Source organism: Blastomyces gilchristii (genome assembly GCF_000003855.2).
Source record: "Blastomyces gilchristii SLH14081 genomic scaffold supercont1.4, whole genome shotgun sequence".
NCBI classification, from domain to species: domain Eukaryota; kingdom Fungi; phylum Ascomycota; class Eurotiomycetes; order Onygenales; family Ajellomycetaceae; genus Blastomyces; species Blastomyces gilchristii.
This window is the reverse complement of record NW_003101679.1, coordinates 3,551,650-3,566,198: the sequence shown is the minus strand read 5'-3', so window position 1 is coordinate 3,566,198 and position 14,549 is coordinate 3,551,650. Positions and strand designations below refer to the sequence as shown.

The 14,549-nt window shown below is 28.9% G+C and overlaps 1 protein-coding gene across 1 annotated transcript; it reads left to right on the top strand.

The window, feature by feature from the left end:
* Positions 1-12,670: 12,670 nt before the first annotated feature.
* BDBG_02981 (uncharacterized protein) lies at positions 12,671-13,903 on the top strand (the record flags this gene model as incomplete). The annotated part of the gene is made up of 2 exons (XM_031721043.1): positions 12,671-12,698; positions 12,835-13,903. 2 exons carry the CDS (start codon positions 12,671-12,673, stop codon positions 13,794-13,796), a joined length of 990 nt encoding a protein of 329 aa, XP_031577445.1. The 3' UTR covers positions 13,797-13,903.
* Positions 13,904-14,549: the final 646 nt, after the last annotated feature.

Below are 14,549 nucleotides of genomic sequence, written 5' to 3'. Positions count from 1 at the left end.
ACATTCATCTCAAACTCATTAAATGCAGGTATCAGATCACATTTCTTCAAATATGATGAAAATCAGATTACTTATACTCTCTGAAATACAATCAAACAGAAGTACTCTATTCTTAAAACACAGTTATGCTGTGAGACAGTTCTGAAATTCATGTCACTTGATAATACACAGATCATCAATCTACACACATTCTTTAATAAGTTTCAGTTCATTATTACAAAGTTGGAGATGATGAATGCTTTCTTATCAGATATATGAATATTTGATATCTTCTACTCAGTTTTACTCAACAATTGAAGAAATTATGTTCAGAAGAAGATAGAGAAGATACAGAATTTCAAATTCACAGCTGTGATATTGAATGTTAATCTTCTCATGAACTGTTAATCTTCTCATGAAGAAAATCTATTTGCAACTTGGTTCTTTAAAAGATAAGCAGAATATACAGAATACAGATTCTGCGGCTAACTCAGCTATAACAGCAACAACAGTGACAATAACAATACAGTGAACTCGGCCCGTGAACACTGTACTGAACATAATTATGATAGTTCTCAAGAGAGCTTCTGAAATCATCAGAGATTGAGACATTCACCTATATATTCTGAATGTGAGAGATCTTACTTTGATAACTATTGATTAATCAATTCAGACAGTACTCTGAATAATTGAAGAATCTACAATACTGCAAGAATAAAGAAATTCAGGAAAAAGAAGAAAAAGAATAATAGTGAAAGTAAGACTTAACTATTTATTACAGATGATTCAGAGATCTTTCAGATGATAAATCTCATAAAAGTTATAAATGTACTAGTCTGTTTCATGAAACCTCACAAGGATTCTCTCACTATATGAAATAGTGACACTGAATGCCACATAGTGAGTAATAGATCACAAGTTTCAGAGCTTATAGCAATCAACAGTTCAACAGTTTAAGTGACTAATAAGATTATTCTGAAGATTCAGAGTGTCAGTACTGCATTCATCTCAGTGAGTAAAAGATTGATAGAATTTAATCATATATACTACATGTCAGAACTATTCACAAATCTGATCTTCACTGAGCTTATGAAACATCAGAGCTATATTCACTTTAATATACAAGTTAATACTGAGAACTACTTTGAGTTTCTATTATCTATTAACAGTGACATCTTCTATATCAATCTGTTTCATAATAATATTTACATTCTATTCAATAGCTTATCAACATTTCGTGAAATAATGAACAATCTGATATATAAAGCAGTAATATATATGACTGTTCTGAAATCAAAGACAATCTCAATAGATTACAATCTGAATACTGAGTCTTTGAGATTATTCAGCTGTGAGAAGGTTGAACAGTTAATCAACTTGAAGAATTCAGATACTAATTTCTTTATTATCTCACCTTCATCTCAATTATCTGCAGTTCTTCTGAAATAGCTTTCAATAGATGAGTGATATTATCAACTTGATCATATCAGTGAAAATAGTATATTAAAAATAATCAGAGATCTGTGATTTGATATTGTTATTATCAGTCTGAAGAAATTATCATTCTGTTTCACATGTGTTAAGACTAAGCAGAAATGTGCATTCTACAAGAATTTCACACCACATCATGCCACCCGCAAGGCCTTGAAGATTTGAGTAAATATATTCAATGATGATGAGACTCTTGAAACTGAGAATGATATATTATCTTACACTGGCAAGAAGCTTGCAATGATGATTACAGATAATGTCATCTGAATAAGGTGAATATTTTTATTGAAATACAAGGATGAGACATTGAGATATCTACAGATCTTCAATCAATTTATCAAGAATCTGCTGAGACATTGCATTGCAATCATTCACTCAGATCATGAAGAATTGATTTCAAATACAGTCACAGCATATATACTCAGCAAAGATATAAAATGAGAGTCAACTCTCTCTTATACTTCACAGCAAGATGAAGTATTTGAACAATCAATTAATTTAATCATTGAGAAGTCTCAATCACTATTAATAGACTCTTCAGCTCTGAAAAAGATGTGAGATAAGACAGTTATTACAGTCACAGAGCTGCTTAATCTTCTGTTAATCTCAACAATATTGTATAAGAGCTCTGAAAATACAAAGCTGATTACTCTGTATGAGGTCTGACTTAAAGCTCTATCTTCTGCACACAGCATTTGCTGATGAGGTTACAAAGCATTTCTGAAGATAGTTTTCAAGCTCATCAATAAGAGGGCTTTTTGTTTCAAAGAGTTGATTTTTGTGAAATATGATGATTTTATTAATTACGGATTGATGAATTCTTTCAACAGGCATTTATGCATATCAAAAGACATCATCTTTCAGAAGAACCTTCATCTTGCCAATTCATTGATATTAACTACTACACATAACCTGAAGATTCTACTCAATGCAGGCTGTAAAGTGACTACAGTGATTTTTTCAGTGACATCAGGTGTACTGACTGCAGTCTGTCAAGAGACTGCAGTGATTTCTGATTCATGAATTGATAATCTGTTCATTGATAAGGAAATTCAATCTGAGTGTTCATTATTTCTTGTATTCACTAATAATTGATGAATAGGCTATGATATCTCTGTGCGAATATCTATCTTTTTAGTGCAGAATACACTGAACTCTCTTCAATCTCACTCATTTTATTTGCAATATACACTGCATATCTATTCAAAAATAGAAATATGAGAATAGTGCGATCTCCGAGTTATGTGGATGATATTGGTCTAGTCTACAGCTCAAAAACTATCAAAGAGAATTTGAAAGTAATTGAAGAAGCTGCAAAGGAAATCTTTGTTAGAGCAGATATCAATCAAATTCAATTTGATATGAATAAAACTGAGTTAATTCATTTCTTTTCTAGATTCAATGAGAAAGAACTATCTCTAACTCTTTTAAATAGAGAGATTAAACCCAGGGTAAATGTCAAATGATTAGGAGTGTGGTTAAACTCCATGTTGAATTTTAAATATCACATTCAACAAAGAACTGTCAAGGCAGAAAGACTATTGAACAACATAATCAGACTATTAAATACAGAGAGAGGTCTATCCTTCCAGGCTATGAGACAGTTATATATAGCCTGTATTACATCAGTAGCTGATTATGAAGTTCAAGTTTGATGAAATAATCAAGAAAATTTCACTGAACTCTTTCAAAGTCTGCAAAACAGAGTCTTGAGAAGAATTCTAGAAGCATTCAAATCATCTTCTATTAAAGCAATGAAAATTGAAGCTTCAATTCCTTCTCCTACTATTAGATTTGAAAAGACCTGTATGAAATATATACTGAGAGTTATAAAGATGAGCTTAAATTATATAATCAGAGAAAGAGTCTCTTCTTCATTTTCATTAATTAACTCTGGAAATGAGCTGGATTAAAATAGATTTCTTGATTGAAATGAAAATAATTCTTCAAAGAAAATGCCTTCTTAACTGTACAGACTATACTCTCTGATTAAAAATCAATTTTCTTCTTTAAATGTTGAAAAAGTGGATCATGAGAAGTTATCTTTCTGAAGAGAAAAGCTTGAATCTCTTATAGACTTATAAATAAGTGAACTATTAAAAGAGAAAGAATATGAACAGTATTTAAAGAGAATTTCTACAATCAATATAAAAGACTCTATTCTGATTTATTCAGATGACTTAAAAAATAAGAACCTGAATAGATTAGATGCAGGCATTGCTTATACTGAAGATAATATCAATTTTATCTCAGATTTCTGAAATCTAGACTGTGAATCTGAAGTCTTTGATGCTGAACTATTTGTAATAGTGAAAGCTTTTAAACTCATAGAAACAAAATCTTATAAAAGAGAAAATAGTTTGAAAGAGACATGAATATTCTCTGATAGTCAAGCTGCTTTAAAAAGACTTAGAAATAGTCAGATTCATAATAATCAAATGAATCTTGAACTGATCTTAAACTCTGTTTTAAAAATTCAAAAGAGAAGAATATCAAAGCTGATAATTCATCTGCACTGAGTTTCTACTGATATGAATATTCATGGCAATGAATTGGCTGATTCAGCTGTAAAGAAGAGTGCAGAATTAAGCAGATCTATTCAAAAAATTATATTCTGATCTTTTATAAAGAGAAAAATAAAAGAATCTTGTTTAGACAAGTGGAATGAAAGCTGGCAGAAATAAAAGAAGAGTATACATTATTCAAGATTTGAAACAAAACCCAAGTGGAAATCTTGTTCAATTAAATGTAAAAAGAAAATATTCTCATCTATAATACAGCTGAAACTAGGACATGGCTATTTCAAATCTTATATACAAAGATTTGATGATAGATTTGACTCAATAGAATGCTTATTCTGCAATACAAATGAGAATCCTGAGCATATTATAATGCACTGTGCATTATACAATAGTCTCAGAGCCAGATTGAAAGAGAAGTATGATCTAAATCAATTAAATATGAGATTCTTATTCTCAACTGAGACAGGAATTAAATACTTAATAGACTTTCTATCAGAAACTCAAGCAGCTACAAGAAAATGGCTAAATTCAGAATTATCTGAATATGAAGAGAAGGAAATCAATCAGATATAGTCTGTTAAAACAGCTATACACTCTCTTTTAATAATTTATTTTGTTATAGTCTCTCTTTACTTTATCTTTTTCTTTATCTTTTTCTTTCAATTTCTTTCTATCTATCTATTTAATGTGTCTATCTTTGAGACTGTGTTCTTTTTCTCTTTTCCTTTGTCATGATATTATCAAATGGTTTCAAAGTATCAAAAGATGTTAAAACACTGCAATTTGTAAACAGTTTTTGTATTCTGGGCTGGAATTTTCTGATTTTGCATATCTGAAATTGATGAATGTATAATAGTTAACTTTACAGATATAGGAAAAACCCTGAGAACTAAAAGTTCTCAGGTAGATGTCATAGTCTCTGACTGCATACATCTATAATTGAAGAATAATAATAATAATAATAGCAGAGAATAACTGATAACTAATAACTGAATCAGCTTAAGATGACTGAAATATTACTGCTACTGTGACTATTACTTTAATAAGAAATTATAGTTATTAACAGACTCTCAGTATAATTTAATAGATTATATTAGAATCATTTTCTCTTAATAATTGAGATATTAATAAACTATTACTTTTTACAATAACTGTATAGATCTAAATAATAAGAGTAATAAGTAATTAATTTACTGCTGAAAATATCATAAAAATAATCTACTTAATCACTGAATTAAGTCATTTTTCTCTGAGCTTACACTGTAAGATAAAAGATATAATAATTAAGACTCAGATATACTTCTGAAGTTAATACTTCTTAAGATAAGTAATTAATAACTGTAAATAATTCTAACTATAAGAAAAAGAGAATATCTATAACATTCAGAAGTATTCTAATTAATAATATAGTAATAAGACAGAGCAGATCAGTAATAAGTGTAAAATTTTTAATATTTCAGTGAACTTACTATAATATAAATCAGAAGAAAAAAAGAAGATTAAATTCAAACTTAGATATGTTTAGAAAAGAGACACTGTTTATACTGTTATATTCTACTCTTGACATATTTACTCTCTGTTTATGAGATTTGACAGATTATTCAGTTTAGACTGAAGATATTATATATAATAATGAAATCAGCTATTATTATATAGATTATAGTTCAGATTCAGCTGATTTTTATCATTAATAAAGCAGCTTCAGTATAATCTTCTTACAGTTAATTCTTTAATCTCTGTATTATTATTTTACTGTAATATATCTTTAAGAAATGTAATACAAGATGTAATCACTCTCATCTTTTTTTTATTAATATTTATTATAACTCTCTCATAATTCAATATAGATAAGTTATGTGATAATACAGTAACTATATCAGAAAAATTAATATTATAACAATTAAAGATTAGAATAAAAACATTATTTCACATTAAATACTTAACAGCACTTAGTACAGAAATTAAATAAAAACTTATCAAGCTTCAGTACATATTCTGATATAAATCAAATTCATTAATAAATAATTGATATGATAGAGAAATAACTTATATATAGACTGACTGTGTGACCGTGTCTGAGACCAGGATCAGAATTTTTGATAGTCTTATTACCAATTCAACTGATCTCATTACAAGGTTTTAACATTAGATAGTAGTTTCATACTGTCTCAGTAAGACTTACTGTCTACTCTTATCACATTTTTCAAATGAGATCATGATTTCCACTTCTCAATTTAAATTATTTTTATTGCTTTAAATGACTTTAAAACTCATTTGAGTGTTATCAAAAAGTGTTAATTTTTAAAAAATTAAAAATAGTCTAAAAAAAACCTTAAAGTGTCTAAAAATAGTAACTTTATGTTAAGAATGAGACTAAATGAAATCAAATGAGATCACTTTCTCATTTTTTTCAAGTCATGGTTTTATTTTAAGATCTGATATATAGTCACTTTGCATGTTTTTTTAATGACTAGTCCCAGCGGGATTCATGCCAAGAAATGTTTGAGATCAGATCAAATGAGATCAAATGTGAAATTCATGGTCCTGGCGGCCAGTCTACTTATATATCAGAGTAAAATATACTTTTCAAAAGATCTTATTTATATGCTGTAATTTCTAACTCAGTTTAAATCAGTGAAGATTCATAATATAATTATATTTTAATCATCTCAGTTTTAGTTCTTATAACTTAGTGAAGAAAATACTGATCTTGACTCTTATATATTAACAGATCAGAACTCAATTCAAATATTATATTTATATAAATGTTAAGTTAATTAAGAACTTGAATAATTAAGATATATTTTATCTCATTCTTTATTATAATTATTTTGAAGAGACTAAATAATGAATTCAAGAATAATAATCTTTGTATAGTCTGCAGAGTATAGTAAACAGCTTCTTGAACTTTTAGAACTATTATATAAGATCTCATGTCTAAATATCAGTAATTATATCTGATAAAATGCACTCTTTCAATATGAGATATATCATTCAACTCTGATTTACAGTAGTATTCAAGATTCTCACACTGATACTGAATAAAATCAGAAGAAAAAATAGATTTATTTATTAATAAATATCAGATAAATTCACTGAAATAATATTTTACAGAGCTTTCTCAACTATAAGATTGTCATAACTCTGTAAGATTATTAACAATTTCTGTTATTTCTATATACATTTGTCATCAGAAAGTTGAGAATTTAAGAAGAGCAGATATTAACAGAATCAGATTTTAAAAGTAGAGTGATCTCATGAAGAATTTAGTGAGATTTTTCATAGTAAAACTCAGAGTTGATATTTACATTGATAATACTATTGAAAATGAGGTTTTCTTGACTGATAAAATCAGAAATTATGCTCTGTATTACTTTTTCAGAGTTGAGAGATCTTCTGAGAGTAGACTTATCAGCAATGTATTCTTCAATAAATACAGAATTTATATTAATGATTTATAGTTTTTCAGAAAATATCTAACTCTTCAGCTCAGAGTCTTATTATCAGAATAAATGAATTCATTTCAAAGTTACTGTGTTTATGAGATATATTAATTACTGAATCAGAATTAATAAATTAATTAGTAATAGTAATAGCAATTGTATCAGCAGTTAATATTTTAATATTATCAGTGACTGACTTATCAGAATTCTCTTAATCATTATTTTCAGAAATATTCTTCTCAGCAGCTGCTTTCAAAAGTCATTTAATATACTCAATATTATTAGCAGCATTCTCATTATATGACTCTGTCTTTAGAGAATGTTAGTTTTTATAATAATAGAGACATTAAAAGTGATAAACTTACTGAGAATAGTAATATTTCTTCACTAAGAGTATTATTATCTGAATCACTGTCAGTAAAATCTTCATTTACAGTTTCTGAGAAAGAGAGACTCTGATATTAAAATTTCAATTAATTATCTCTGAATTCTTGTCTAGAGATAGATAGCAGATAGTGTTTCAGATTTTAATTAAACAGACATGATATTTTATTTTCTGATATAATTTATAGATAAAAGATGTGTAGTTGAAAAGATATGAATAAAGTGAATGAGCAGTCTTGATAAAATAAAGAGATGAGATTGAATTACTGAAAAGAGATATATTAATAAGAGCTGCAATCAGTGGCAATCTACATTAATTTAATATTAAGAATCAAACTACTATATTTCTACAATTTGCTGAAATTCATACTACAAATTTATCAGAGTTCTATTAAGATTCTGAAAATGAATATTATTATGAATTCTGTGCTACTAGATCTCTCTGAACTCTCTTATCTGATAGATTTAATGAGATAAGTCACTGATTTCAAAAGAAATCTGATATTGATATATCTGAATATAGAATGAATATAATAGCAGTAATAATGAATAGTAGCTAGATGAGAAGAAGTTAAACTCATCACTAGACTAACTGTGTGACCGTGTCTGAGATCAGAATCAAACTTTACAGTTATCATATTGTCTAAAAGTATTACTTCTGATCATAATTTGTATTCATTACATTGATCTCAAATCACATTATTTCAAATATTAAAGGTCTCATATTCACTTTTTATATAAAAATCTAGTCTCAGATAAAGAATATATTTGAATTCTTAGTCACATTTTTATTCCAATATCATTATTGAGAATGATATTAAATGAGATTATGAAATCATTACTCACTTACATAATATCATAACATAGTACTCATTTGTTGAAAATTCAACAGAGAGTATTATCAAATATCATTACTTTTCTAAACACAGATTATAATTCATATAATTTTAATTATAAAAAAAATATAAAATAAAAAAAAAAACAAAAAAACAAAAAACAAAATAAAAAGAAGAAAAAATCACAATGAAAAAAAAGAGAAAGAGAAAGAAAAAAAAAAATAAAAGAAAAAGAAAAAAATAAAAAATAAAAATAAAAAAAATCAAGATCATAGAGCTGCAGTACTTTTAAAATACTTACTTCATAGAGTCTTTATAATGTTTATTATTAACTGTGTATCTCTCATAGTAAGAGTAACATGACTGTGATGAGCTATTATCTTAATATTATCTAATAAATAATCAGTATATATCTGTATAAATGTGAATAATTAGAAAATATACACTTAAAAAGTGTGATCAGAATGAACTCTGCTGTCACTTGAATAATATCAAGAGTAAAATGCTGAAATTAATGATTTCTCTCATTGATTTCACAGATAACATATGTGAAGATAATCTTAAGAAATATAAGATTCTCTGACTTCTGATAAAAACAGATCTTATGAAGAGACTCTATTTTCAAAATATTAGAGACTGAGTGTTATCAAAAAGTGTTACTTTCATACAATGTATATACACTTACTACAGTGATTCACTCTCTGTATATATAACTGAGAGTTGCAGCTTTTTCACACTGCATGACTCTCTCTGAGATACTGCTGCTGATTTGTAATTCACACAGTCTCTCAGTTCAGCATGTGCTACATGTATTCAATTCTGTGTGCTGAGACTGTGTTGATCATTATGATCTAATGTGATACTCACTTTTCACAGGCCATGTTTTGTTTGATTGAGAGAAGGGAAAGAGAGGACACAACTACTGTTTTATTTAAAGAGAGAGTGAATAATTGAATCTATAAAAGATAATTTGATTTCTTCTATATTTGAAATTTGATTAGTCTATACTCTTCAATTTAAGAGTTTCTGAGAGTGTTTTAATAGTTTTCATACCAGCTTGAAATTAGTGATTGATTGAAGAAGAGAAAAGAGAGAAGAAAGAAATGAGAATAACTTATCTTTGTAATATGAAAACAGAGAATTGCTGTAATTATTCACTCTAGTAACAAAGATCTGTTTTCTGCATGTATCTCTGATACAGATTATATAATAACTGTATACAAAGAATATCAACAGTGTATGTATTGAATGAAGATGATGTTGTCATGCAACACTGTAGCTGTTTCTATACATCTCTGAAAGCTGTTAATATTTTCTTTAAGTCTCTCTATATTTGATAAGTCAGTAATATATTTCAATACACTCTTTCTTTCATCATTATTATTATTATCATCATCATCATTTTCATCATCATCATTATCATTATTATATTATTTCTCTTCAAATACTCTGCAGTTCTGTGAACTACTAAGGCACATGAGCACTGTCACAGATTGAAGAGAGAGAAGAAGAAGATATTCAAGTGAGAGAAGACAGATTGTAAGACATATTATAATATCTTGAAGAGACTCTGTAAGAGAGTAGACTAATAATGATTTTAAGTAACACTTCTAATAGATTTAGACTGAACTAAGTATAGAAATAATATAAATGACACTGTCTGTGAGAGATTGAAAAAGAAGATAGTGAAGAGTCTTATACAGTAGTAGTGAGATCAGAAGAAGTTCTGAGAATGATTTAAGATCAAGATAAAGAGAGAAAGAGAGAAGAAGAGTGTTACTGAAAATACATAACAGCAGAAGAAGATTGAGAGAGTATTAAAACAGAAGATAAAAAAGTCAAAACTGATAAGTTTTTTATTTATTAAGAGATAATAATTTTTGATAATACTTCTGTTCTCTAATTAATTAGCAGAAGCTGGCAGAGAAGAAGAGAATTGAGGTTTTATTCAGGTCTTAAATGCACTTCATGATTCAGAACATTGAGAAGACAGCTCTGCTCTCTGAGCCTGTCAATCTGCTTACTGCTGAGATAAAACCTGAGATAGCAGATCAGAAAATGCAGGATTTTGAGATGCAGAGTGAACTGACTGAAGAGAAGCAGTGAAAATCCTTCTCTGAGAAGACAGTGAAGAGAGATTTTGAGATGATTGTCATCTCAGATGAGAAGAAGAAGAAGAAGAATAAGAATAAGAAATGAATTATAAAGAATAATAAGAAGAATAAGAAAGAGAAGAAAGATAATAAATAGAAAAAGTTTTTTTCTTATTATATTAATTAGTTATAAGTTCATAATTATTAATAATTGAAATTAATTTTGAGTTTTTAAAAATTATTGTACAAGTTGTAATGAATGTCAGAAATAATATATATATATATATTTAATAATCATGATTCATAAATCACTATAATGTATAAGTATCAATATTTTTTCAATATTGATATTTATAATATTAATATATTTTTAATGATATTATCTAATAATGTAATTTAATAACACTCTCTTTTACAATATTAATATATTTCAAGAAATATAACAGAGATTAATCAAGATTATTTATTTACTTTTATACATTGATAATATTCAATCTGAGTTAGTACTAAAATTATAACTAAGCTAAGAAAGAAGATTATTTTCTCTTATAATAATTCTTCTTACATATATCAGTGATCAGTTATTATCTTTATTAAAAATAAATTATTATCTTTCTCAAATTTTTATCATATCTTCTGAAATCACTTCTTTCACTTTATTCACTTTTATTGAAGATTCACAAACTCTTCAAGAAATTACTGTGAATCACAAAGTCTATGTTATTTATATTTCAACACAGAATACTCTCTTTCAATTATAATGAATCATTGCTTCATTCTTCAGATCTGATTTCAGGCCATGAAATTTATGAAAAACTCAACACAAACATTGAGATGAACTATGAAATAATTATCAACAGATTATATTGTAGATTACTGAAGAGTTATCTCTCTGCTATAATCACTGCAACTTTATTCAGAATCATTCATTATGAACTAATTATCAGATCACATGATCTGGCATACTAATCCTTCCATTATATAACTTTTCACAAGCTAGCAACCTTTCAATCACTCAAGCTTTACATCTTTCACAGGTTATGAGACCTGTTTTGTGCAAAAATCACTGTCAATTCAGGATTTCTTGTCAATAATCATTATTTTAACTACTGCTTCATTCAATACACTCATCAGAAGTTAAAATCATCTTATTCTATCAGTATTGAGATCTTGTTGATCAATAATACTACTGCTCACTTAAAAAAAGAGACTTGCAGAAAAACACACTACATTACAAAAAAAAAAAAAGAATGAAAAAGAGAACAATATTGACAAGAATCTATTAAAATGAATATCAAGATAGTGAATTCAATATGATCTGACTCACATACACATTTGCAATCTTGTGTTCTTTTCACTGAGTCAGTTGCAGTTGATGATGATGATTCTTCACACTCACACTCTGTCAGTGAACATTCTCCTGGAGCTTTTAAAAGCTTCATTGATGAACACTCTGAAACACTTTCTTGATTCGAAGCTGGTTTGAATACAGCTTCTGACACAGTCAGGCCGGCCCCCCGATCTACTTGACAGCTTGATGCTGGTTCTCTTGACAAGAATAATGAACACTCAGATGTCTACTGTTCAAATGAGGCAATATCAGACTAACAGATGAAACATCTCAAGATGACATTTAAGATGAAGAAGAAGAAGTGAAGAGTTCTAAAACTTGAATTACAACTGAAAAAACTCTGTCAAGAGAGATTCTCAATCTTCACAGATCAATCATAGAATGTCAACAATCATTCTATCACTATCTCAACAGTCTGTACAGTCACATGGGATTCTAATCTCAGTGAAAGGATGGAATTCAATCTTTATAAACTGAATAGCTGTGTTGACAAGGCAATCTCTCAATTCAAGGAAGATATCAAGAATACTGTGAGATCAAACAGTCTAACTGATACATTCAATTACATCACATGAAGCATCTTCATGAAATGAAAACTGGTTGATGCACAGTGTTGATATATGATAGAGAAATGACAGACTCAGAACCCTCTACAAAGAGATGATAAATGAGCATCATTCTGAGATGCCAGAAACTGATGACTCTACACATTCATCTCAAACTCCTTGGGTGCAGGTGTCAAACCACATTTCTTCAAATATGATAAAAATCGGATCACTTATACCCTCTGGAATGCGATTGAACAGGAATACTCTGTCTCAAAAACACAGTTACACTGTGAGGCAGTTCTGAAATTCATGTCACTTGGTGACACACAGGTCACCAATCTACACACATTCTTTGATAAGTTCTGGTCCGTCATCATGAAGTTGGAGATGTTGAATGCTTCCCCACCAGATGCATGGATATTTGATACTTTTTATTCAGTCCTACCCAACAATTGGAGGGATTATGTTCAGAAGAAGATAGAGGAGATACAGGATTCCAAATCCACAGCTGTGGTATTGGATGTTGATCTTCTCATGGAGGAGATCCGCTCGCGGCTTGATCCTTCAAAAGATAAAAAGAATCTACAGAATACAGATTCTGCGGCCAACACTGCTACAACAGCTATGACAGCTACAACGCACAACTCAAAGGTCCTACCCAATGCAGCCTGTAAATCGGCTGCGGTGATTCCTTCGGCAACACCAGGCCTACCCGCTGCAACAATTCCTGCAACAATTCCTTCAGTGATTCCTGATCCATCAATTGATGATCTGTTCATTGATGAGGAAATCCAACCTGAGTGTCCATTATTTCTCATACCTACTAATAATTGGTGGATAGACTATGATATCTTCACGAGAATACCTACCCTTTTAGTGCAGAATACACTGAACTTCCCAAAACCCATAGTTGAATCTGATGATCCTCCGACATCTACAAGGGATATCACTACAGTGGGGGAAGCTTCAGTGAGAGACAGTCTTGAAGACCTACTCATCGATCCTGAGATCACTGCACTTCCGATCCCGAAAAACCTCACACGCGCCAAAGCTTCCATGGAATGGAAATATTATTACAAGGCCTGTGTTAAAGAGGTCAACTGTTTGAAATATACACATTTTCCAGTCATTTTTTGTACCTGTACTTGATTTGAAGGCGAATTTTGTATATAGCATCGTGTATAGTTACTCTGGTGAGTGGGGGTGTCAGGTCACATGATCTGGCTTACTAATCCTTCCACCATATAACTTTTCACAAGCTAGTAACCTTTCAATCATACAAGCTTTACATCTTTCACACTAATCATAATCTTGATGAAATTTTCTGCCATCTGAAGTCATCAAAATGCAGACAATAGAAGAAAAATAATTAGAAAATTACTACTGAGCTGATAAGTTACTCTATCAGATAATAATTTTTAATAATGCTAACTTTCTAATTTGAAGAAAATTATATGAAAATGATTATATATCAGTACTCTGATTTCACAACTCTCATCTGATAACTTTCTGAATAATTACTTCACATGTATATATCTCTGAATCTTTCTCTTCAATTAATTAAAAATCCTGAATTCTGAACACTTCTTCAAATACTTAATTCAAATCTTCATATTTCATATTAATCATGTTTTCAGTTCAATCTTGAGATACACTATAAAGTCAATATACAGTATCTAGAATCAGAGTTGAAGAATTATCAAAGAGTGTCTCTCACAGTTAATGTATAAACTAGTATAAACAATCTTACATTTATGAGAGTTACATGTCATTATATTGATGAGAACTGAACTTATTAAGAGACATTAATTGAATTTGAATCATTGATTAGTAGTCATACTGAGAATTATATAGTAGAGATATTAATAACAGTGATTAAAAATAACTATTAAGATATTAGTC